Source organism: Carcharhinus amblyrhynchos, chromosome 19 (genome assembly GCF_965287045.1).
Source record: "Carcharhinus amblyrhynchos chromosome 19, sCarAmb.v2.hapA, whole genome shotgun sequence".
Lineage (NCBI taxonomy): Eukaryota > Metazoa > Chordata > Chondrichthyes > Carcharhiniformes > Carcharhinidae > Carcharhinus > Carcharhinus amblyrhynchos.
Window position 1 is genome coordinate 26260040 of NC_137342.1, and position 22374 is coordinate 26282413.

At 41.3% G+C, this 22374-nt stretch overlaps 1 protein-coding gene across 1 annotated transcript; it reads left to right on the plus strand.

Annotated features, from left to right (window-relative positions):
• The first annotated feature begins 1787 nt into the window (after window positions 1-1787).
• selenoo1 (selenoprotein O1) lies at window positions 1788-17744 on the plus strand. Its single transcript, XM_080207391.1, has 9 exons — window positions 1788-2299; window positions 4113-4316; window positions 4432-4612; window positions 7592-7722; window positions 9550-9830; window positions 11821-11977; window positions 12879-13064; window positions 14760-14916; window positions 15935-17744. The coding sequence occupies exons 1-9, from the start codon at window positions 1794-1796 to the stop codon at window positions 16118-16120; spliced, it is 1989 nt and encodes a 662-aa protein (XP_080063517.1). The 5' UTR covers window positions 1788-1793; the 3' UTR covers window positions 16121-17744.
• Window positions 17745-22374: the final 4630 nt, after the last annotated feature.

The following is a 22374-nucleotide window of genomic DNA, read 5'->3' on the forward strand; positions in this document are numbered from 1 at the left end:
CAAAAACAATAAACTGCAATCCTATTAAGACAATGGAAGACTGCCAGCCAGTTACAAGCTGCATGCCATCAAATTGGATTAAAAGGGACTCACACTCAAACTTCCTGGGAAGCATGAAAGAACCCATCTCCTAAGGCTGTGCACTGTCCTGAAACTTTCCAAAAATTTCTGAAATGAGACATCAAAATGCTCTAAAATGAATGAGGGTTGTATCCTTACAGTGGTATGGATTAATAAAATTCCCCTGACATATACAGCCAGCAGGAACAGTTATAAAGTGTTATAAACTGTTCACCAAACTAGAATGATCTGAGACCAGAGAACAGAGTGATGTACTGAAAGGCTGGGAAGAAGTTGTCCCTCTCTCTATCTGAAATATTGTAAATTGATTTGAAAAGTAATCATCCTGAGGAAAAAAAATCCACTGCAAACCAAGATCTTTGGGAATAAAATGTGGTAATCTGCTCCATACAAGTAAACCCAGGAAGACAACTGAAAAAAATGGATGTAACGTGAATCACTGCATCAAGACCAGCCATAGAACCAGTGTATATGCCTTTAATTTATGTTTTCATGAATTGTAAATATATCTTTAAGCTATCCTTTTATTCTGCCATCTTAGCTAATGTGTGTGTATGTATGTGTGTGTGGGAGGCGAGAGGGGGGAGAGGGTTGGAATGAATGTAACATATGAATAGTAATTGTAATTTACCTAGTTTTTCTAATTCAGGAAATAGTTTCAATAAACTTATCTTGCTTTTTGTTTAAACTCAAAAAATCTGTCTGGCTAATTCTTTATAATCCACAAACATGTATAGAGGGATTCTAGCAGTATTGGCAAGGTGTATTCTCTCTAAATAAGTTTAAAATACACAGATAAGCTTAAATCCAATTCAATTCATGGTCCCCTCTAGAGAGACAAGCAAGATCCAATTGACAAGATCAGGATTTGCACCCAATCTTGGGCTTGATCTGATGACACTTAATCTTAGCTAAAAGGCTGAGCCAAGCTTTTAAAATTTCATTTACTCCATCATTGAAGTTATATAGGGCGGCACGGTTGTTAACACTGCTGCCTCACAGCGCCAGGGACCCAGATTCAAGTCCCGTTTGGGTGGCTGTCTGTGTGGAGTCTGCACATTCTCCCTGTGTCTGCATGGGTTTCCTCCAGGTGCTCCAATTTCCTCCCACAGTCTGAAAGACATGCTGGTTCAGTGCATCGGCCATGCTAAATTCTCCTTCAGTGTACCCAAACAGACGCTGGAGTACAGCGACTAGGGGGATTTTCACAGTAACTTCATTGCAGTGTTAATGTAAGCCTACTTGTGACACTAATAAATAAAACTTTGAACTTTAAACAAAGCCAATACTCAGAATGGATCAGGTAGACTCAAATCCATTCCTCGCTTGCTCCAAAAACCAAACTCCAATTCGAGAGAGTCAAACGAGACCCAAGCTGACAATATAAGGCCCATCCATCTTGGGCTGGAGCTGAGTTGCGAACCTGCTGCTGGGGGCGGGGTGGGGAATGTTTAGATGTGGCAAATTTCCGCCTGGGACACAGAGACACTCTGGGTGGGAAAAAAGAAAAAAATAAAATTCGAACTCCACTCAATCAATAACAAGAAGTTGTGTAAAGCTAACAACAAAGGAATAAGTGAACAGTGAATTTAGAAACTTGGAAGTGCAGAAGGTTATAGAAGGAATTGTGACATTGGGATGGTACAGGAACAAGTTGTCAGTCGGAAGTGAGTATATCAGTGTGATTGGGGTTACAGTGTAGCGGGCTGTGTATGGCAGTAGGTGCAGTTCGCTGTGCCTGCCGCTGTCTCCGTTCCCCACACCAGCCCCGCCGCGGCGGCGGCACTCAGCGGACTATGGGCTCGGGCGGTAGCCTGCGGAGCCTCCGCTTCGACAACCTGGCGCTGCGCTCGCTGCCCCTCGACCCGTCCGAGGAGCCGACCTCCCGCCAGGTGCCGGCCGCCTGTTTCTCCCGGGTGCGGCCGGCGCCGGTGGAGCAGCCCCGGCTGGTGGCTTACTCGCTGCCGGCTCTCCGCCTGCTGGGGCTGGAGCCCGAGCCCGAGCCGGCCTGGGAGAAGGAGCTGGCCCTGTATTTCAGCGGGAACCGGCAACTGGCCGGCTCCGAGCCCGCCGCTCACTGCTACTGCGGACATCAGTTCGGCAGCTTCGCCGGGCAGCTGGGGGACGGAGCGGCCATGTACCTGGGAGAGGTGCTGAATGGCCAGGGGCAGAGGTGGGAGCTGCAGATCAAAGGAGCAGGACCGACCCCTTACTCCAGGTCAATACTAACCCACTCATTACAAACTGCAATGCTCTTGGGACAGGGAGTGTAAACAGTAAAGAAGTCTCACAACACCAGGTTAAAGTCTAACAGGTTTATTTGGTAGCAAAAGCCACTAGCTTTTGGAGTGCTGCCCTTTTGTCAGGTGACTGGGAGTTCTCTTCACAAACAGGAAATATAAAGACACAAACTCAATTTACAAATAATGGTTACTAGTTTTTACAGTTGAACAAGTCTTAAAGGACTGTAAAGCCAGGGACAGGGAGAGTAGAGCCTGGGCCAGGGGAAAATCTCAGACTGGGTAAAGCTTGGAATAGTTAGTGTAAGGCCTGGGACAAGCAGGATAAAGCCTGTTTGCATCCAGTTGTGTTTCTCCTGTATTTTGACTCTAAGGCCTGTTAATTCCAATGCTAAATTTAAGCTCCTATCTATCCTCCCCCTCCCTGCCTTCAGTGGAGGAATCTTCACATTCCTCCTCTTTTTTTCTTGCCCCATCCTTTTTTTTAACTCTTCCCTCTTATTTAACTTGAACACTTTATAAATGTAAGATTTGCTTTTTAGTGTGTGCAAATATATGGGACATAATTGACGTGAGTAGTGAAAGTATAATTATCCTGCTGAATTATTATCCTGGGAACTAGGTTTGTCTGTTTTGAATAAGTACAGAGTTTAGGGGCATCCTCATGCACTCATCCCTTGCTTCCTGTTCACCTCTGGTTTCTGGGACTGTAGCAGTGTTGGTGACACTGCTCCTAAGCCAGAAACTTAGGGTCGAGTCCCACCCTGGTCTCAAGAGTCAAGGAAGGCACGTTCATAACATCGTCAAACAAGTTTATTTTTATTATTTATTAGTATCACAGGTAGGCTTATGTTAACACTGCAATGAAGTTACTATGTTGATAGAATCCTGACAGTGCAGGAGGGGGCTATTCAGCCCATCAAGACAAAAATCCCACCCCAGGCCCTACCCCACTAATCTCTCTAACCTACACTTCCTGGGATACTAAGAGGCAATTTAGCATGGCGAATCAACCTAACCTGCACATCTTTGGACAGGAGCACCTGGGGAAACTCACGCAAAGACAGGGAGAATGTGCAAACTCCACATCAACAGTGACCCAAGCTGGCAATCGAACCCGCCAATCATCAACCTGTAAATCCTTCCAACAAGTATGTGCCAATGGCAAGACAGAGCAAGAGAGATTCAGGATCAGTCATGCATTAGAAAAAAAGTTCAATCTTCCACCATCCCTATCTATAGTTCTGGATGGCAACATGCATATAAAACTGCATGTTGTAAGAGGAACTTGAACTCCCTGAGTGATCTGTAACACACCACACTACACAGGCCTACAACCGCCCTCTGAACCTTCCATTGTTTCAACTCTAGATTTTCATGCAGTTGCATCAACCCCACTCTCCTGCCGCATCGTTGATGGCAATGCCTTCTTTGATGCTACTGACTGTTGTGCCTTCAACCACTTAGGCAGCACACTCTAAAATTCCCAGCCTATTTGTTTTCTCCTCATCTCACACCAACCAAAAGAACCATATCGTTGACCGAGTTCTTGGGTCAGCTTTCCTAACGTCTTTCTCTGCTCTTCATCCACTTATTTCAGATTAACATAGGAAAACATTCCAAGGCTTAAAAACTGCTGTCTGAACTTTGTTGTTGCATTTGTTTTCAATAGGAACCTATTGTAAGTTTTAGTGTTGTTTCCTAGTTGCATATATTTTACATAGTGAAGTTGCCATTGAATCTTGTGTTGTTCGTAATGACGTGAATCATGTTCACAATTATTTTTGACAGAACATCAGATGGTCGAAAAGTGCTTCGTTCCAGTATAAGGGAATTTCTCTGTAGTGAGGCCATGTTCCATCTGGGAATTCCAACAACACGAGCGGGAACTTGTGTAACATCAGATACTAAAGTCATGAGGGATGTGTTGTATGATGGACATCCAATATATGAAAAGTGCACTATTGTTCTTCGTATTGCTTCGACATTTCTACGGTATTAAGATCTCTGTTTTTGGTGTAAGCCTGCATAAATGTTCAGAATTTATGACATATTAATCTTAATTCATTACCTACAAGTAAATATATCCTGTTGTGTGTTTTAAAATCAGATTTGGATCCTTTGAGATATTTAAACCTATGGATGAATTTACAGGTCGAAAGGGGCCTAGTTGCAGTAGAAATGATATTCGGATTCAAATGCTTGACTACGTTATTGGAACATTCTATCCGGAAATTCAGAGTGCACACCCCCAAAACACAATACAGCGAAATGCTGCTTTCTTTAGAGAGGTAAGACTTCATGAAATAAGTAACTGTGCAGTGGAATACTATGCTACTTTACATGTTTTTAACTTCTGTGCACACCATAACTTGAACATTCATTGCAAGCTGTCACTATTCAGAGCAGATCTGATTCATTTTTTGACCATTTTATCTTCTGTTACTACTCACTATACAAGACTGCACTATCATGCACACTATGTAGGGTGGGATTTTCCAGTCCTACCCAAAGTAGGTCTATCAAATGTTCTGTCCTGCCTGCAACAATTCCCATCGTGGGCTGGACTGGAAAATCCCACCCCACTAATCTGAATTAAACAGGCCAGGAGGGCTCCAAGTTTTGTTTCATGGTCTGGTTAGTTAGCTGATCTCTGCTGGGTAGGAGGTGTCTGCATCTCTGCATTCTAAAAGGTGTGACACGGTGGTGAACATTGCTGCCTGACAGTGCCGAGGACCCGGATTCAATTCCGGCCTCTGGTCCCTGTATGGAGTTTGCACATTCTCCCCATGTCTGCATGGGTTTCCTCGGGTGCTTTGGTTTCCTCCCACAGTCCCAATGATGTGCGGGTTAGGTTGATTGGCCATGATAAATTTCACCTCAGCGTCAGGGGTTCAGAGGGTAAATATGTGGAGTTACTAGGATGGGGTTTGGGTGGGATTGTTGTTGGTGCAGACTCGATGGGCCAAGTGGCCTTCATCTGCACCGTAGATTCTATGATTGCCTGAAAAGGTAAAGTGCATCCAAGTTCCCGCCTATGTACGTGACATGGAGGTCAAAGATTTGTTGATGTACCAGGGAGAAGAGGAAGTGCGTAACATTTTTTTAAAGGATTTAATTTGAATGGTTTATTTGTGAAAGTGATCCATTGAGATAGAATGCTGCATGTCGTGACAGCTGGGCATTAAATCACTAACTTTATTATTTCCAATCTTAGTTTTGACAAATGGAAATGTAGAAACTGTAGTGTCTCCTAGTAGGAGCTCATACTTGATGTATCTAGTTAAACCCAAATGAATGCCTCCTTTGCACTGTAGATCAATTAACTTCCGTTGGCAATCTTTTATTTCTATCATTGACAAACTTTTAACATGTCTAGAACTCCAGCGCACATGTCCACAATACTTAGTACACACCTGCCTTGCATGACAATTGATTCTCCCTTTCGCCTGGTCCTATAATTTTGGCCTTTTAAAAGATATGTGGCATTTTTAGAAAAAATAGTGTAAGTTCAAGTTTGGGATGCCATGATGAGGCATCTCTCTGAGTCTTTCTGTATCTGCCTGTTTGTGTCTCTGCCTTGTTTTATGGTGGCAACATGAGATTTTGCATTACTGATGTCATTATTTTTCATTGTGATATTTGCGTGTGGTTATTTAAATGGATGAGCGATGTATCTCACTGAATTTCCAAACGGATAATAAGTTTTGAGTTTAACTGTGAGCTCACAGTTTGTATCAGTATAACCTTTTTAAATGTGCTAATGCAAAATGACAATAATTTCAAACTTTTTGTGAAGATCTCCACCCTCCATTTTACATAAAACCAGCAAGTGATTATTTAGATAAACATTTATTGAATAAAGCTGTGAAGCATTACTCGTGGAGATAGAGTGAAAAATGATCCACTATAGTTCACCTACCACTGCAACAGGTCCGCAGGAGACGCCATCTCCCCGGCACTGCACTGAACCCTGGAACACGTATATAACAAGACACCGATGTCAGACTGCTATTTATTGACTACAGCTCAGCCTTCAATGCCATTATTCCGATGAAACTCATCTCTAAACTCCATGGCCTGGGCCTCAGCACCTCCCTCTGCGACTGGATCCCGAACTGGTTAACTCAGACCACAATCAGTAAGGCTAGGCGATAACACTTCCTCCATGATCATCCTCAACACCAGTGCCCCATAAGGCTGTGTTCTTAGCCCCTAACTGTATCCCTGATACATCTATGACCGTGTGGCCAAATTCCCCTTCAATTCGATTTTCAAGTTTGCTGACGACACCACCATAGTGGGTCAGATCTCAAACAATGATGAGACAGAGTACAGGAATGAGATAGAGAATCTGGTGAACTAGTGCGGCAAAAATAATCTCTCTCTCAATGTCAACAAAATGAAGGCAATTGTCATCGACTTCAGGAAGCATAAAGGGAGAACATGCCCCTGTGTACATCAACGGGGACGAAGTAGAAAGGGTCGAGAGCTTCAAGTTTTTAGGTGTCCAGATCACCAACAACCTGTCCTTGTCCCCCATGCTGAGACTATAGTTTGGAAAGCCCACCAATGCCTCTACTTTCTCAGAAGACAAAGAAAATTTGGCATGTCAGCTACGACTCTCACCAACTTTTACAGTTGCACCATAGAAAGCATTCTTTCTGGTTGTATCACAGCTTGGTGTGGCTCTTGCTCTGCCCAAGACAGCAAGGAACTACAAAAGGTTGTGAATGTAGCCCAAACCATCACGCAAACCAGCCTTCCATTGACTCTTCCGGCAAAGCAGCCAGCATAATTAAAGATCCCACGCACTCTGGACATTCTCTCTTCCGTAGGGAAAAAGGTGCAAAAGTCTAAGATCACATACCAACCAACTGAAGAACAGTTTCTTCCCTGCTGCTGTCAGAGTTTTGAATGGACTTATTTTGCATTAGGTTGATCTTTTTCTACACCATAGCTATGGCTGTAACACTACATTCTGCACTCCCGTTTCCTTCTCTATGAACGGTTTGCTTTGTCTGTATAGCATGCAAGAAACAATACTTTTCACTGTATGCTAATATATATGACTGATAAATCAAATCAAAAAATGTTTTATTTCCCTAGGACTACCTTGAACAGAAAACTGAAAATGGAATTGTGTTAATCAAATTTACAGAACTTGAGTACATTTCAAAATATGTTTTGTTTTGCAAAGCTCTGTCTTGAAATTAAAGAATGACTTTTATTGTGCATCTAAAAGAGCTCCTGTTTTAACAAATCTACAGATAACCAGGAGGACAGCCAGGCTGGTAGCTGAATGGCAGTGTGTTGGATTTTGTCATGGCGTACTAAATACGGACAACATGAGCATCGTAGGACTCACCATTGACTATGGACCTTTTGGATTCATGGACAGGCATGTAGATTTTGAATGCCGTGCAGACTTATTTATAATTGTGCAGGGTTAAAACTGTTTCAAATGCAGTTGCGAAACACACAATGGACAACATTAGTGGAACTCGCAAACATTTCTGTGTTGTACAACATGTCATGTTACTAATGATATCAAGTGTTGCACAAGAAGACATTTAGTAATTTTTCTATTTTAATTTTTTTTCCCTGCCTTTGAGGGTGGCATCGCAGCACAGTGATTAGCACTACTGCCTCACAGCACCAGGGACACGGGTTTTATTCCTGGCTTGGGTCACTGTCTGTAGAATCTGCACATTCTCCCCATGTCTGCATGGGTTTCCTCAGTGCTCTGGTTTCCTCCCACAGTTTGAAAGACATGCTGGTTAGGTGCATTGGCCATGCTAAATTCTCACTTAGTGTTTCCAAACAAGTGCCAGAATGTGACGACGAGGGGATTTTCACAATAACTTCATTGCAGTGGTAATGTAAGCCGACTTGTGACACTAAAATTAATTATTTGTGCTACCCTTTCATCCGAGACAGAAGTTTCTGCCTTGGCTTTTCCAGGCAGTTGTATTTTTTTCTGTGTTGATTATCAGACAGGGATGTTGGTTTGGGGACAATTCATGTGTCCTTTTTTGCTCTGAAAAATCCTTTTTCTTCCTTGTGAATTTCAACATCCTGGAAGTTGGTAGAACTGGTCCATTAAGCTCTGCTGCACTAACTCATCACTTTAAGGATTTTATATTGAGCAAGAAGAAAGGCTGAATATCATTGGCTTTGTTTCACTGAATGTGGAGTTCTTGTTGAATATGAAAATGTTAGGCACTATCAGTTTTAGATCTGCTAAAAATGAAGGTGCTGATTGAATTTTACCTGATTTTAACCTTTACTGGATTTTCAAAACTTGTATTCAACAGGGCTCCTCAATCTCTTCATTTAAAACAAAATTCTGAGGTTACTCACTGCAGTATGTTATAACTCCTCGGCGTGCATTGTATTGGAGTATCAATGTACAGTGCCATAGGAGGATGGATTTAGGTATCTGGTCCCTGCACCCAACACAGAAGTTAGCCTCCATAAACAGTTGTGCATTTCCTATGGGACTGATGTATATTGTAGGTTACAGGAGGGAAAATTTTACCCTAAGCCTGATAATATTTTATCTGACCTGAAAGTGCTTGGCAATCAGACTAAATACCAAAGCAGAGCATATTTCATTGTCTAACATTAATCTTTTTTGGCAGTCCCTCAAGGTTTTGTATACAGAATATTAAAACTGCTCAACAAATGAAAAAAAATCACCAAGTTAATATCTTCTCCTTTCTATATTTTGAGTTGCATTTTTTTAGTAATGAATGAAAAATATTGTGCATTTCATTGGATTGCTATAATATTTCTGTTTTCGATGAACCATTTCTTCCTCTGAATTTTAAATAACACATTTGTATTTTCTGAAGTGGATGTGCATTCATGCATATATTTGAAGCTTTTATATTATTAAGCTTCCCAGTTGCGGTCCAGTAATAAATGAAGCAAGTCTAGCTTCTTCACAAACTCACTTTATTTTCTTTTACAACTCCACACACACCCAATACCCAGTGCCATCTGTAACCCCTTTATATTATTAAACAATTAACATACAAATTAGGTCAAATGTGGAAAGTTGTAGTTAACACGTATATATGTAGCAATATTTTTCAGTATAAAATAATCCAGGCTTGAGAATAGACATTTGAATTTAGTAATACACTATACCACAAGTATAACAGAAAAGACTCCAGCAAGATTGAATTGATGCCTATTTCTGTTCTCCTTCCAACCATTCAAGGTTTGATCCAGATTACATATGTAATGGTTCTGATAATGGAGGTCGCTACGCATACAACCGTCAGCCTGAAATCTGCAAGTGGAATTTGAGTAAATTGGCTGAGGCCTTGGTTCCTGAATTGCCCCTGGAGGAGAGTCAGCCCATCATCGAAGAGGAATACAATGCTGAATTCCAGCGACATTACCTGCAAAAAATGAGAAAGAAATTAGGACTTCTTCGACATGAGAAGGCAGAGGATGAAGAATTAGTTTCCGAGTTGTTGCATGTTTTCCAAATAGCAGGTTAGTATGAAAGTTTAATCTTGTAAAGAGTTAATCTTCTAAATCTTCTAAGTCTTAATCTTCTAAAGAGTTAATTATATTTCTCTTCTTGTATAATCTGCAAAAGTCAATAGCATTCCCTTTCAGCCCCTAATAGACAATGATTGTCGGCCGGAACAGGTCCTGAGGCCAATTCGAATTGGAACGACATCTTCACAAATTGTTAAGCCACCTTCCAAACTCTGTCAACGTACTTTGAGACGTCCGGTGAAAAAGCCCTTTAGAATATTAAAGAGTTAATTATATTTCTCTTCTTGTATAATCTGCAGAAGTCAATAGCATTCCCTTTCAGCCCCTATCCCAAAGCACTGACATTCATTAAAGTACTGCCGTTGACCCTTAATTGTGTTTTCTGAATATAAACAATTAGGAGATTTTCACAGTAACTTCACTGCAGTGTTAATGTAAGTCTACTTGTGACACAAATAAATAAGTTTTAAGTCTGAATCCAGCTTGCTATCCTGCCCTAATTCCAAACTCATTATTCTTCTGTAACTATATCCTGTGTGGTAGCTTGTAGGAGAACTAACTATAAAAGAAAATACAGAAAGGAAGTCCTGAAGTAATGAAAAGGAGAGAGGATGCATGATTGTAGAAACAGGATGAGTGAGATACATCCATAGATGCCAGAAATGTTACATTCTTGTTTGTGCTATTCAGATTTCCTTTCAAATTCTAAATGACAATGCACATGATCAAATATGCATTGCACAGCCTCCTAGGTTTAACCAGGTTAAATAACTGGATTTTTTCATAGTGTTGCCTGTAAAATACTCTATACACTGACAAGTTTATCACTCAAACCACATTTATCCAAGTGCTCTTATTTGAAACAGACAAAGAATTGTGATTAGCTTTATTAAACTAAACTTAGCTTTATTAAAGACACTTGCAGTTTAAAGAAACAAATTCTTACACAATGAATTAAGTTAGTTTTTCCCCAAACTCAGCTAACTGCTTGAAAACACACATGTATGCCACCCATTCTGGTGACGTTAACCAGGCTGTTGGATCCAGTTCACTGAGCTCATGTGACAGATGAACTTATGGTTTTCTTGGTACAAGAGTGGATCTCGTATGCCCTCTTCCATCGTCCCAGGTTGAGTCTTTGCTGGGGTTTGGCTTAAGATAGACATTTTTATCCCCCTCTTTCACCCTTTCTGGAATGTTCCCTGGCTTTCAGGCAGTGGAGTGACAGGGCGGGGAGCACTGCATCCATCGAGGTTAGACCAGGTCATCCTAGTTGTACATATCTCCTTTCAGGATACAATAAGAAGTCTCACAACACCAGGTTAAAGTCCAACAGGTTTATTTGGAATTACAAGATTTCAGAGTGCTGCTCCTTCATCAGGTGAGTGACAATATACTCATCTGATGAAGGAGCAGCACTCCGAAGCCCATAATTCCAACTAAACCTGTTGGACTTTAACCTGGTGTTGTGAGACTGTGCCCACCCCAGTTCAATGCCAGTATCTTCACATCATGGCTTTCAGGATATGGTTAATAGCAGGGAATCTGGGCAAAACTGGGGAATCCACAAACATAAAGCCTTTTCCTATTCTGGCTGAGTACCTCTTGATGGGTTTCGGGCCGTAACGTCACTTCCATTGTTAAGATCGAGCATCTCTATGCAATATGTAAGAGGATTCTAGTATCGAATCATAATGACCCCACCTATTGTTAAGGTCAGCCACCTCTGTTCAATATGCAAGGCAGCTCTGGATTGGTTCCTATAGCTTTTGATCTGTGGCAACCTTGACGTGTCTGAGTACTGTCAGGCTTGCAGAAGCTGTTTAGCTGCGTACTAATTAAAAGTATCCAAGGGTCTAATTGCTCAGTCCATCATCCATCTGGCCAGGATAGGTTTAGTGTAGTACTTGCACAATGAATGAAAATTACATGAATCTAAACTTCAAGCACATAGTAAATAACTTCTGTTTTCTTTACTCAGGTGCAGATTTTACAAACACCTTCCGTTCGCTTAGTGAAGTTCCAGTTCCTGGAACTGCCACCCATTTTACACTGGAGGAATTTCTTGAAAAGCTGATCCAGCAATGTGCGACATTGGAGGAGCTAAAACTGGCCTCCAGACCAACTATGGATCCGCGGTAAGAATGTACACGTAGGGAATGAAATACCTTTGAGATTTACAGAAGGTTTTATTTGTAAAGTCATTATTTTACACACACCCATATCTAATGAGCTATGCTGTTGTCATTGGCAGTTTGCAAATTAGAATTACTTTGTAGTGCAGCTATCTTCATAAGGCTGTTAAATCATTAAGGTGTAGCAGTAGAAATAGATCATTTTCCCATCGTCTGTTTTGCCGTTTAATGAGATCATTGCTGATTTGATGAGATAATCCTCAACTCCACTTTCCCACCATATCCCCATAAACCTCGATCCCCTTACTGATTCAAAACCTGTCTGTCTTTATAGAATCCCAGGAGTGCAGAAGGAGACCATTTGGCCCGTCAAGTCTGCACCAACCACAATCCCATCCAGCCCTAACCCCGTAACCCCATTTACCCTGCTAGTGCCCTTAACACTAAGGGGCAATTTAGCATGGCCAATCAACCTAACCCGCAGATCTTTGGACTGTGGGAGGAAATCCACACAGACATGCAAACCCCACACAGACAGAGACCCAAGCCAGGAATTGAAGCCAGGTCCCTGGTGCTGTGAGGCAGCAGTGCTAACCATAATGCTGCCCATGTCACCCTGAACATGCTTAATGACCCAGCCTTTACAGCCTGTTGAATAATGGTTAATTGAATAACAGTTAAAGTATGTTCTGGTGTTGCACTTTCATTCCAGTATGATTCGCATATTAGGGACATGCCCCTTACGCCTCTGTTATTTGACTTGTATTCCTGGTAATTCGAATATATATTTAAATCATAAATTAAATATACATGTATGTATATTATACTTTGTAAAATCTGTATGATTATGATTTAGACTTTGTTTAATCAGATTCTGACCTTGTGTTCTGGCAATCCTACACAGGCAGTTGTCCATGTTGCTGGCCCTGTCGCACTCCAATCCACAGCTCTTTGATCTGCTTGGCAGCAAAGAAGGAATTGCTAAGGAGTTGGCTCGCATAGAACGCTTATCTGAGTTACAGGAGATGACAGTTGAAGAGCTACTGAGCAAACAGAAGAAAGCATGGACAGACTGGCTACAAAAGTACAGGTTAGGAACTTTATGGAAAACAGTGCGCTAAAATAAAATTAATAATAATTTCTAGATTTCCCTCAAGTGTCAGTCATTTGAAGATGCCTCCCAGAATTGCACAAAGCCAGGTAGATCAGAATGGTGATTCCTGTCTCTGTACGTGTTCACTGGAGTTGTTGGTAGGATGCCGCAGTTAGTCTCAAGTGGCAGAAAGCTTTGACCATTGCAGGGGGAGCGAATCAACTTGGTTCCCAGCTTCTGTTTCCTATCTAAGGTCTCCTGGCAGTAAGTTGTTTGAACATTGGATGAGAACAGGATTGAATAGACAAACTGTTTGCTGACAATTACTGTTTTGGGTCAGACGTAGAGAAGGACCACTTGGACTAAGTATCCAGGTCTGTCAGTGTCTGTGGACTTGAACTCCAGATCCTGTTAGCATTGGGAGAAAGGCAGAAAATCACAGGTGGCTTGGGAGGGAAATCCATTTTAAAAACTGAAAAAAAGACTTTGTTTATTCATGCACATAAGTTTTGTAAATTGCAAATAATGAGAGGCCTAGATAGTGTGGACATGGGGAGCATGTTTCCACTAAGAGGGGAGACTAGAACTCAAGAGCACAAGCTCAGTGAAGGGACGCGTCTTTAAAACAGAGATGAGGAGGAATTTCTTCAGCCAGAGAGTGGTGAATCTGTGGAACTCTTTACCGCACAATGCTGTGAAGGTCAGGTCATTGGGTGTCTTTAAAACAGCGACAGATAGGTTCTTGATCAATAAGGGGCTCAAGGGTTACGGGGAGAAGGCAGGAGAATGGGGTGAGAATCATATCAGCCATGATTGAATGGCAGAGCAGACTTGATAGGACGAATGGCCTAATTCTGCTCCTATATCTTATAGTCTTATGGGATCTGTGATGTGCAAGTCATGGTTTGCGTCTCCTATTTCTGTGGTTTCTGTGTAGTGCAGTCTTTATGAATAACGGTACGATTTGCTTAATGTTTAACAGGCTCAAAAGTAACATTTAAAACCTGTATACTTTAAGTTTGTAATGAATTGCAACATATTTTTTTCCTTAGATAAGTTCCCGAAATTTCAGCGGTTTTTATATTTTTAAAATTTCTAATTCACTCGCATAAAGTTTAAGCATTAAAGGTATAATTTCCAAATTAATTCCCCTATACTGGTGACAGAAGGTCCTCCCAGCCTCACATCCATTGACTGTCTACACTTCCTGCTGCCTTGTCAAAGCAGCCAGCATAATTAAGGATCCCACGCGTCTAAGACATTCTCTCTTCCACCTTCTTCCATCAGGAAAAAGATACAAAAGCCTGAGGTCACGTACCAACCAACTCAAGAACAGCTTCTTCCCTGCTGCTATCAGACTTTTGAATGGACCTATCTTGCATTAAGTTGATCTTTCTCTAGCCCCTAGCTATGACTGTAACACTACATCCTGCACCCTCTCCTTTCCTTCTTTATGAACAGAATACTTTTTTGTTAGCGTGCAAGAAACAATACTTTTCACTGTATACTAATACATACATGTGACAATAATAAATCAAATCAAAATCAAATCTTCATTCTTGGGTTGTGTCCTTCCTGCGGTTTTTGAAAGTTTATGGTATAAGGTTCTATTTCTGAATGTTCAGCTTCTGGGCTTTGTGTGTGGATATTTTTGAAAAGATGTCATGTACTTGTTATCTTGTTTTGTTTCAGGTCTCGTTTGGAGAATGAAGCAGAGGGCATTGATGATATTGCTGAACTAAACGCTGAACGTGTGAAGGTGATGAATTCAAACAATCCCAAATTTATCCTGAGAAATTACATTGCACAGAATGCAATCACTGATGCAGAGAATGGTGACTTCTCGGAGGTGGGTAAATTTCACTGAACTGGTTTCGGGCATTATGTGCCAAAACAATCCTTTGCAAATGAATGGCTGAGGAAGAATTGCATATTACATCCAACACTTTAAGATATCTAGCAAAGTATTGCAGCTCAGGAAATTCTTCCTTGTCATTGGAAAACAATTGAGCAACTTCCACGATATCTTGGTTTCCAAATACTCATTATTACATATATCTAAATTATCCTCTCTTTCATTACCCACCACCCCTCATCATCACTCTTCCTTGCAAGAGCAGAAAAGATAATTTCAGTAGATCAGACCAATCCCAAAGGGCACGGACTTCTAACAGTGCAGAAAGAGGCCATTCAGCCCATTGAGTCTGCACAAAACACAATCCCACCCAGGCCCTATCCCCAGAACCCCATGCATTTATCCTAGCAAGACGTCCTAATGCTAAGGGGCAATTTAGCATGGCCAGTCCACCTAAACAGCACATCTTTTGGAGTGTGGCAGGGAACTGGAGCACCCAGGGGAAACCCATGCAGACATGGGGAGAACGTGCAAACTTCACACAGTGACCCAAGCCAGGAATCGAATCCAGGTCCCTGGCATTGTGCTAACCACTGTGCCACCCACTCATAGCTTATTGGCTATGTTACAGCAATAATTACACTTCAGAACTATTCAATTAATTGTGAAGCACCTTGGGATATTCTTGAGATTGGAAAATTAGTAGAAAAATTCAAGTTTTTCACTGAAACAACATTCGTCAAACATTTATATTCATAGGAGTAATACTTTTGTGATCAGCTATCCCACAACAACCTAAGCTTAAGAAGTTCCGTATAAACTGATTGCTATTTTTTGAATTTTGATTAACCTTGAATCGAGCTCTGGGTGTGCTTATCTATTCCCTTCAATAATCTTCAATACCTCAATAAGGTCATTTTTAAACTGCCTCATGTGTTCTGTTGCAAACATGCTTTTCGCCGTGAGCTGATTTTGGATTGCTCAGTGATCTATATCTTGTGTTTTGTTTTAGGTGAGGCGGGTTTTAAAGCTTCTAGAGGATCCATACAATGAAGAAGCCTGCGTGGATAGGGAACTGCCACAGGAAGCCACAGTAGAGGCTGCAGCTTCTAGTGATACATCAAGCAGCAGGAGACTGCCGTACCACAGTAAACCACCTGACTGGGCTCGGAAACTTTTAGTCACCTGATCCTCATAAACACCTTGTTTTGGTTTCAGGTTAAAAGAAGCCAAAACAAGGTGAATGATGAGTGCTACCATTTCCTCACAACAGATGTAACGTGGAGATCTACCTTTGTGGCACCAGAGATACTGAAGTCTCTACAGCCCATTGTAATATATTGAAATTATGATTCATGAATCTAATCCAGCCAGCTGAAGTAGAGTGCAGAGAGAGAAAGTATGCAAACATATCAATACAAAAGCAATAAATATTTTTGCTATCTTTTCTTTGCACTTAAAAAGTTTGTTTGAGAGAGGTGTTGAGTAGGCAATACAAATTATCGTACAACTAATTTTTCTGAAGCTAAAACAGCAAGAATCTCTGGGAATGTGACGAATTGCAGCAATTTACAAGCTATGCTAATACAGCTGACTTGATTTATATCACCTAAAGAAAGAAGCTTAATTTCATGGAAATGACAGATGAGGATTTCATTTTTTTTGAATTGAATTGATTATCAAATCAAATTTTAAAAATTGATTTACTATTGTCATGTATTGGTATACAGTGAAAAGTATTTGTTTCTTGCACACTATACAGACAATGCATACGTTATATAGAGAAGAAAAGGAGAGGGAGCAGAATGTAATGTTACAGTTAAAACTACGCTGTGAAGAAGGATCAGCTTAATTTAAGGTAGGTCCATTTAGAAGTCTGACAGCAGCAGGCAAGAAGCTGTTCTTGAGTTGGTTATTATGTGACCTCAGATTTTTGTATCTTTTTCCTGACATGGAAGAGTGTATGTCTCAGGTGTGGGGGGTCCTTGTTTATGCTGACTGCTTTTCCAAGGCAGGGGGAAGTGTAGACAGAGTCAGTGGATGGGAGGCTAGTTTGTGTGATGGATTGGACTTCATTCATGATCCTTTTTGTACACGTGGCAGAAAGCAGACCAGCAATTTTGCCCCACCTGGTTAAATTCCTGAGTATCAAAGTACCTGACATTAAGTCAGTATGTGTAATGGGTGGCATTTGTAAGTGAAAAGAAGCAGGTAATCACAGATGGTTGACTGCTGTGTACTGGTAAACTGAATAGTGACACACTTTGATAGTGCAGCTAGTGTTAATGGCATTGAACTACTCAGATGTACTTTGAAAGGTTTAATTGGCAGATGGTAACATATTAAAGTGAAGGGCACATAATGTACTGTCCTTCTAGTTTCTTAAAAGTTAATTCTTAATTCAGTGTAGGCCCACTATAGAAGAAAGGGATACGTGTCTAAATGGGATTGTAGGACTGTTGATTACCACACTGAGGGTTCTCTGTGAAGTTTGAAAGGCAAAATCTCCAGACAAAATCTGTTATCATGAATACAGAAATATCAACTCAAATGTATTGGGCTATTTTTGTATGATGTGGAAACTGTTGCACTCATTTAAAATTCTCAGCATTTTAGTAAGTCTTAACGCACAATGTAGCTTATGTTCCTCAAATGATTGTTTGTACAATGCTTTCTTGAGGACTTTTTATACACATCCTTCGTTTGGAAGCATTTTCGTAATGGTAGAAGATTGAACTCTAATCTGATGGCTTTTAAAATGTATTCAATTTGCCTGTGTATTCTGCTCTCTGAATGAAACAATAAACAATCATTAACAGAAATGATAATAGAATTATGTGTGTGTGTATCTATGTACTGTAATCTTTTACATACTCAGGACATGCCAAAGCACTTCCTTACCTAACTACTTATGAAGTGTAGTCACTGTTGTTGTATAGAACATAAGAACTAGGAGTAGGAGAAGGCAACTCAGCCCCTCGAGCCTGCTCTGATATTTAATACGATCATAGCTGATCTCATTTAGGCCTTAACTCTACTCCTGCCAGTTCACCATAGCCCTCCAAACCCTTACTAAGTAAAAATGTGTCCACCCCTTCCTTAACTTTACTCAATGGAAAAACACTGTAGCCAGTATAGTGTTTTGGTGGTATTGTTTGAGGGATGACTGTTTCCCATGGATTTTCCTGCATCCACCTGAACCCAATAAGAAGTCTCACAACACCGGGTTAAAGTCCAACAGGTTTATTTGGTAGCACAAGCCACTAGCTTTCAGAGTGCTGCTCCTGCATCAGGTGAATGGGAGTTCTATCCACAAACAGAACATATAAAGACACAAACTCAGTTTACAAAATAATGGAGTGCAAGTCTTTATAGGTACTCAAGTCTTTAAAGGTACAGACAATGAGTGGAGAGAGGGTTAAGCACAGGTTAAAGAGATGTGTATTGTCTCCAGACAGGACAGTTAGTGAGATTTTTGCAAGCCCAGACAAGTTGTGGGGGTTAGAGATAGTGTGACATGAACCCAAGATCTCGGTTGAGGCCGTCCTCATGTATGCAGAACTTGGCTATCAGTCTCTGCTCGGCGATTCTGCGTTGTATGTCGTGAAGGCCACCTTGGAGAATGCTTACCAGAAGATCAGAGGCCGAAAGCCTGTGACTCCTGAAGTGTTCCCCAACAGGAAGAGAACAGTGTTGCCTGGTGATTGCCGAGCGGTGTTCATTGATCCATTGTCATAGCATCTGCATGGTCTCCCCAATGTACCATGCCTTGGGACATCCTTTCCTGCAGCGTATCAGGTAGACAATGTTGGGCAAATTGCAAGTGTATGTGCCCTGTACCTGGATAGTGGATATTGTTCTCACGTGAGATGATGGCATCCATGTCAATGATTCGGTACATCTTGCAGAGGTTACTGTGGCAGGGTTGTGTGGTGTTGTGGTCACTGTTCTCCTGAAGGCTGGATAGTTTGCTGCGGACAATGGTCTGTTTGAGGTTGTGCAGTTGTTTGAAGGCAAGAAGTGGGGGTATGGGGATGGCCTTGACAAGATGTTCATTTTCATCAATATGTTGAAGCCTCCGGAAGAGATGTTTCATCTTTTCTGCTCCGGGGAAGTACTAGACGATGAAGGGTACTCTGTCCGCTGTGTCCTGCCACCTGAACAGGCATAAGGGGGTCATTGCATGTGAATTACGGCACCTCTGACAATGCAGAATTCTCTCACTTTTACACGGAAGTGTTAACCTACATGATGTTCTCAGAGTGGGGGTTCAAACACTCTGGAACAGTAAGCTAACCCTATGGCAAGATACAAGTAGGTTATAATTATATTCAAATAGATATTGAAGCCTGAGTGCATTAGCAATAACATAGTAGTGATTAATGAAATCTTTGATAAAAGATTTCACGTGCGTATCTGAATTGTAAAGAAATAATGAAAATGCATAATATTGAAACTACTCACGTGTTTTCTTTCAATAACATGCATTTTTAAAGGGCACAGTGATTAGCACTGCTGCCTCACAGCGCCAGGGACCCGGGCTTGATTCCTGGCTTAGGTCATTGTACGGAGACTGCATGTTCTCCCTGTGCCTGCAGAGGTTCCCTGCGGGTGATCCGGTTTCCTCCCACAGTCCGAAAGACATGTTGGTTAGGTGCATTGGCCAAGCTAAATTCTCCCTCTGTGCCCGAATAGGTGCCGAAGTGTGGCAACTGGGATTTTCACAGTAACTTCATTACAGTGTTAATGTAAACCGACTTGTGACATTAATAAATAAACTTATAAAGCATGTTCAACACAGTCGGTATTTCCAGGAGTAAAATCAAACAAAGTATGATGTCAAGTCTTGTAAGATGTTTGGGCAGGTGACCAAAAGCTTTGTTAAAGAAGTCGGTTTAAAGAGGAAAGTGAGGTAGAGAGGCTTAGGGAGGCCACTCCAGCGCTGAACGCATGACATTGATGGTGGTACAATAAAAACCTGGGATGTGTAATTGGCCAAAGATGGAAGGGAGCAGAAAACTTGGAGGATTGTAGTCTGGGAGAGTTTTCAGTGTTAAGGAGGTATCAGGTCATATTTGAATTTCCAGGATGGAAATTTTGCCAGACCAGAAGCGAATATGCGTCAGTCAGTACGAGAGGGGGGATGAGTGAGACTGCCGATATCTGCAACTGAGTTTTGAATGTGCTCATATTTATAGAGTCTGCAACACGTGAGGCCAGCCAAGAGTCCTGTGGAATAGCCAACTAGAGGTCACAAAGACAAGAAGCAAGGTTTCAGCAGCAGATAGATTGAGGCAGGAGTGAATGAAGAAGGGAAAGGCTAAAGTTGGAACCAGGTTGTCTTGGGGATGGAATGGGTAGGGGGTAGGAAGCCTGGCTGAAGTTCAAGTAGGATGCCAAACTGACTGACAATCTGGATCAATCTTATGAAATAACCAGGGAGAGAAGAATGGAGTCAGTGACTGAGGAATGGAGTTTATAGTGAGGACTAAAAAATTAGAGCCGGAATTTTACTGTCCCACCAGCCTCAGGAGTCAAAGCAGCCGAGGGACGGACAATGTAAAGTCCATTAACCTCAGGCAGGATTTTATGGTTTCGGGATGAGCGAGGATGTAAAACTCCACACTTCTACTCATCCAGCCCTTTATGTTAGACAAACTACATGACAAATCAGGGCAGTGGAGGGTTGAGAGAGGTGATGGTGATCACCTGGATATATATGGATCGTGACACATTTTTTCACAATGTTGCTGAGGGGCAGTGCAGCATATGGATGAAAAATAGTGGCAAGAATGGATCTTTGGAGAAGTCCAGAGGTAACATGAAGAGAAGTCAATGCAAAAGATCCTCTGGCTATGGCTACGTAGTTGAGACTTGAGAAGTGAGTGCAGTCCTACCCAGCTGGGCGACAGAGGAGACCTTTTGAGGGTGACTGCACAGTTGACAGTGTTAAATACTGTGAACAGATTGAGGAAAATAAGGAGAAATAGGTAGTTGCGAACAAGTTGGATGTAATTTGAGGTTTTTCTTTGGACTATTGTGGCAGGAGTGTGTGTAGTGTAGAATGAAGTGTATTTATTAGTGTCACAAGTAGTCTTATGTTAATATTGCAATGAAGTCACTGTAAAAGTCCCCTAGCTGGCACGCTCCAGAGTCTGTTCGGGTACACTGAGGGAGAATTTAGCATAGCCAATGCACCTAACCAGCTCATCTTTCAGACTGTGGGAGGAAACCAGAGCACCTGGAGAAACCCACGCAGACACAGGGAGAATGTGCAAACTCAGCACAGACAGTGAACCAAGCCGGGAATCAAACCCAGGTGCTGTGAGGCAGCAGCGCTAACCACTGTGCTGCCGTAATGCCAGGTAAATAGCTGACTGAAGAAGTTTAAAACATAGATCTGTGGGAAAGATGGGCATGGATCAGGGAAGCAAGAACATTTACAAGATGATCTGTTGAAAGACCATTGACCTAAGATGTGTCCAATAACCTGCACCGAGTGACAGAAAGCCATGGGCCACCAGACATAAGTTACCTGCGTTCAAAAGTCGTAACCTAACTGTGGCAGCCTTCGGCCTGTGTCAGGACAATCTCCACAGGCCCCAGCATGGTACAGGAGAACTCTAGCCACGTCCTCTTATGACTGGGCCAGACTGGGAATGCCCATAGAGGTCTAGCTTTGAAACATCAGTTTGAAAGTGAAGGCAGAGAGAGATCAGAAGGATTCCTTGCTAACATTAGGGTATGTAGAAGTTTTTTAAAGTCTTTTTTTTGTTGCTATTTCTTTTAAGCAGTTAATCCTAATGTTATTCACTCATTTGAAGTGTAATTTTTAGTTTAATTTTATGATTGAAGATGAGTAATATTTAGTATGTATAAGTGAACATGGGCTTTGTTATTTATTTAAATTTGTGGAACTGCCATTTAAACCTGCATTATATTCATATTTAAATGTTTGTATGTTTTAATTTAGAATATGGAAACAAAAATGTAATTGGGAAGAAGAGAGATCAGAACCTCTCAGCCTGTGATTGAATATTTTGTTACATGAGGTTGAGCAAAGGGGAGTTCACATTTTGGGCCATGGAATATCTAAACCATCATGTGTTTATCATTAGTATTCTTCTGCCTTATTTACTTAAATTATGTTATTCATTTATAATTATCTCATTTAGATTCTGTGATTTGATGTTTCAATAAAACATTTGTAGAATTTTGTAAACTTTAACATTCATTAACAAATATAACATTATCAAGCTTTGATACCATGTTAACATTTAACTAAACATTTAACTTCAGCAGCTGCAGTGTGACATTTCATTTAATTGCCTCATCTTCACCAAATTTCTTGCAATAATTTTTTAAAAACTTTAACGCAACAGTTCTGTTGTCTTTCTGTAAACAATGAGGAAGGGAGGGATGGAGGTGGGGGGAGAAGAAGGAGGTTGGAAA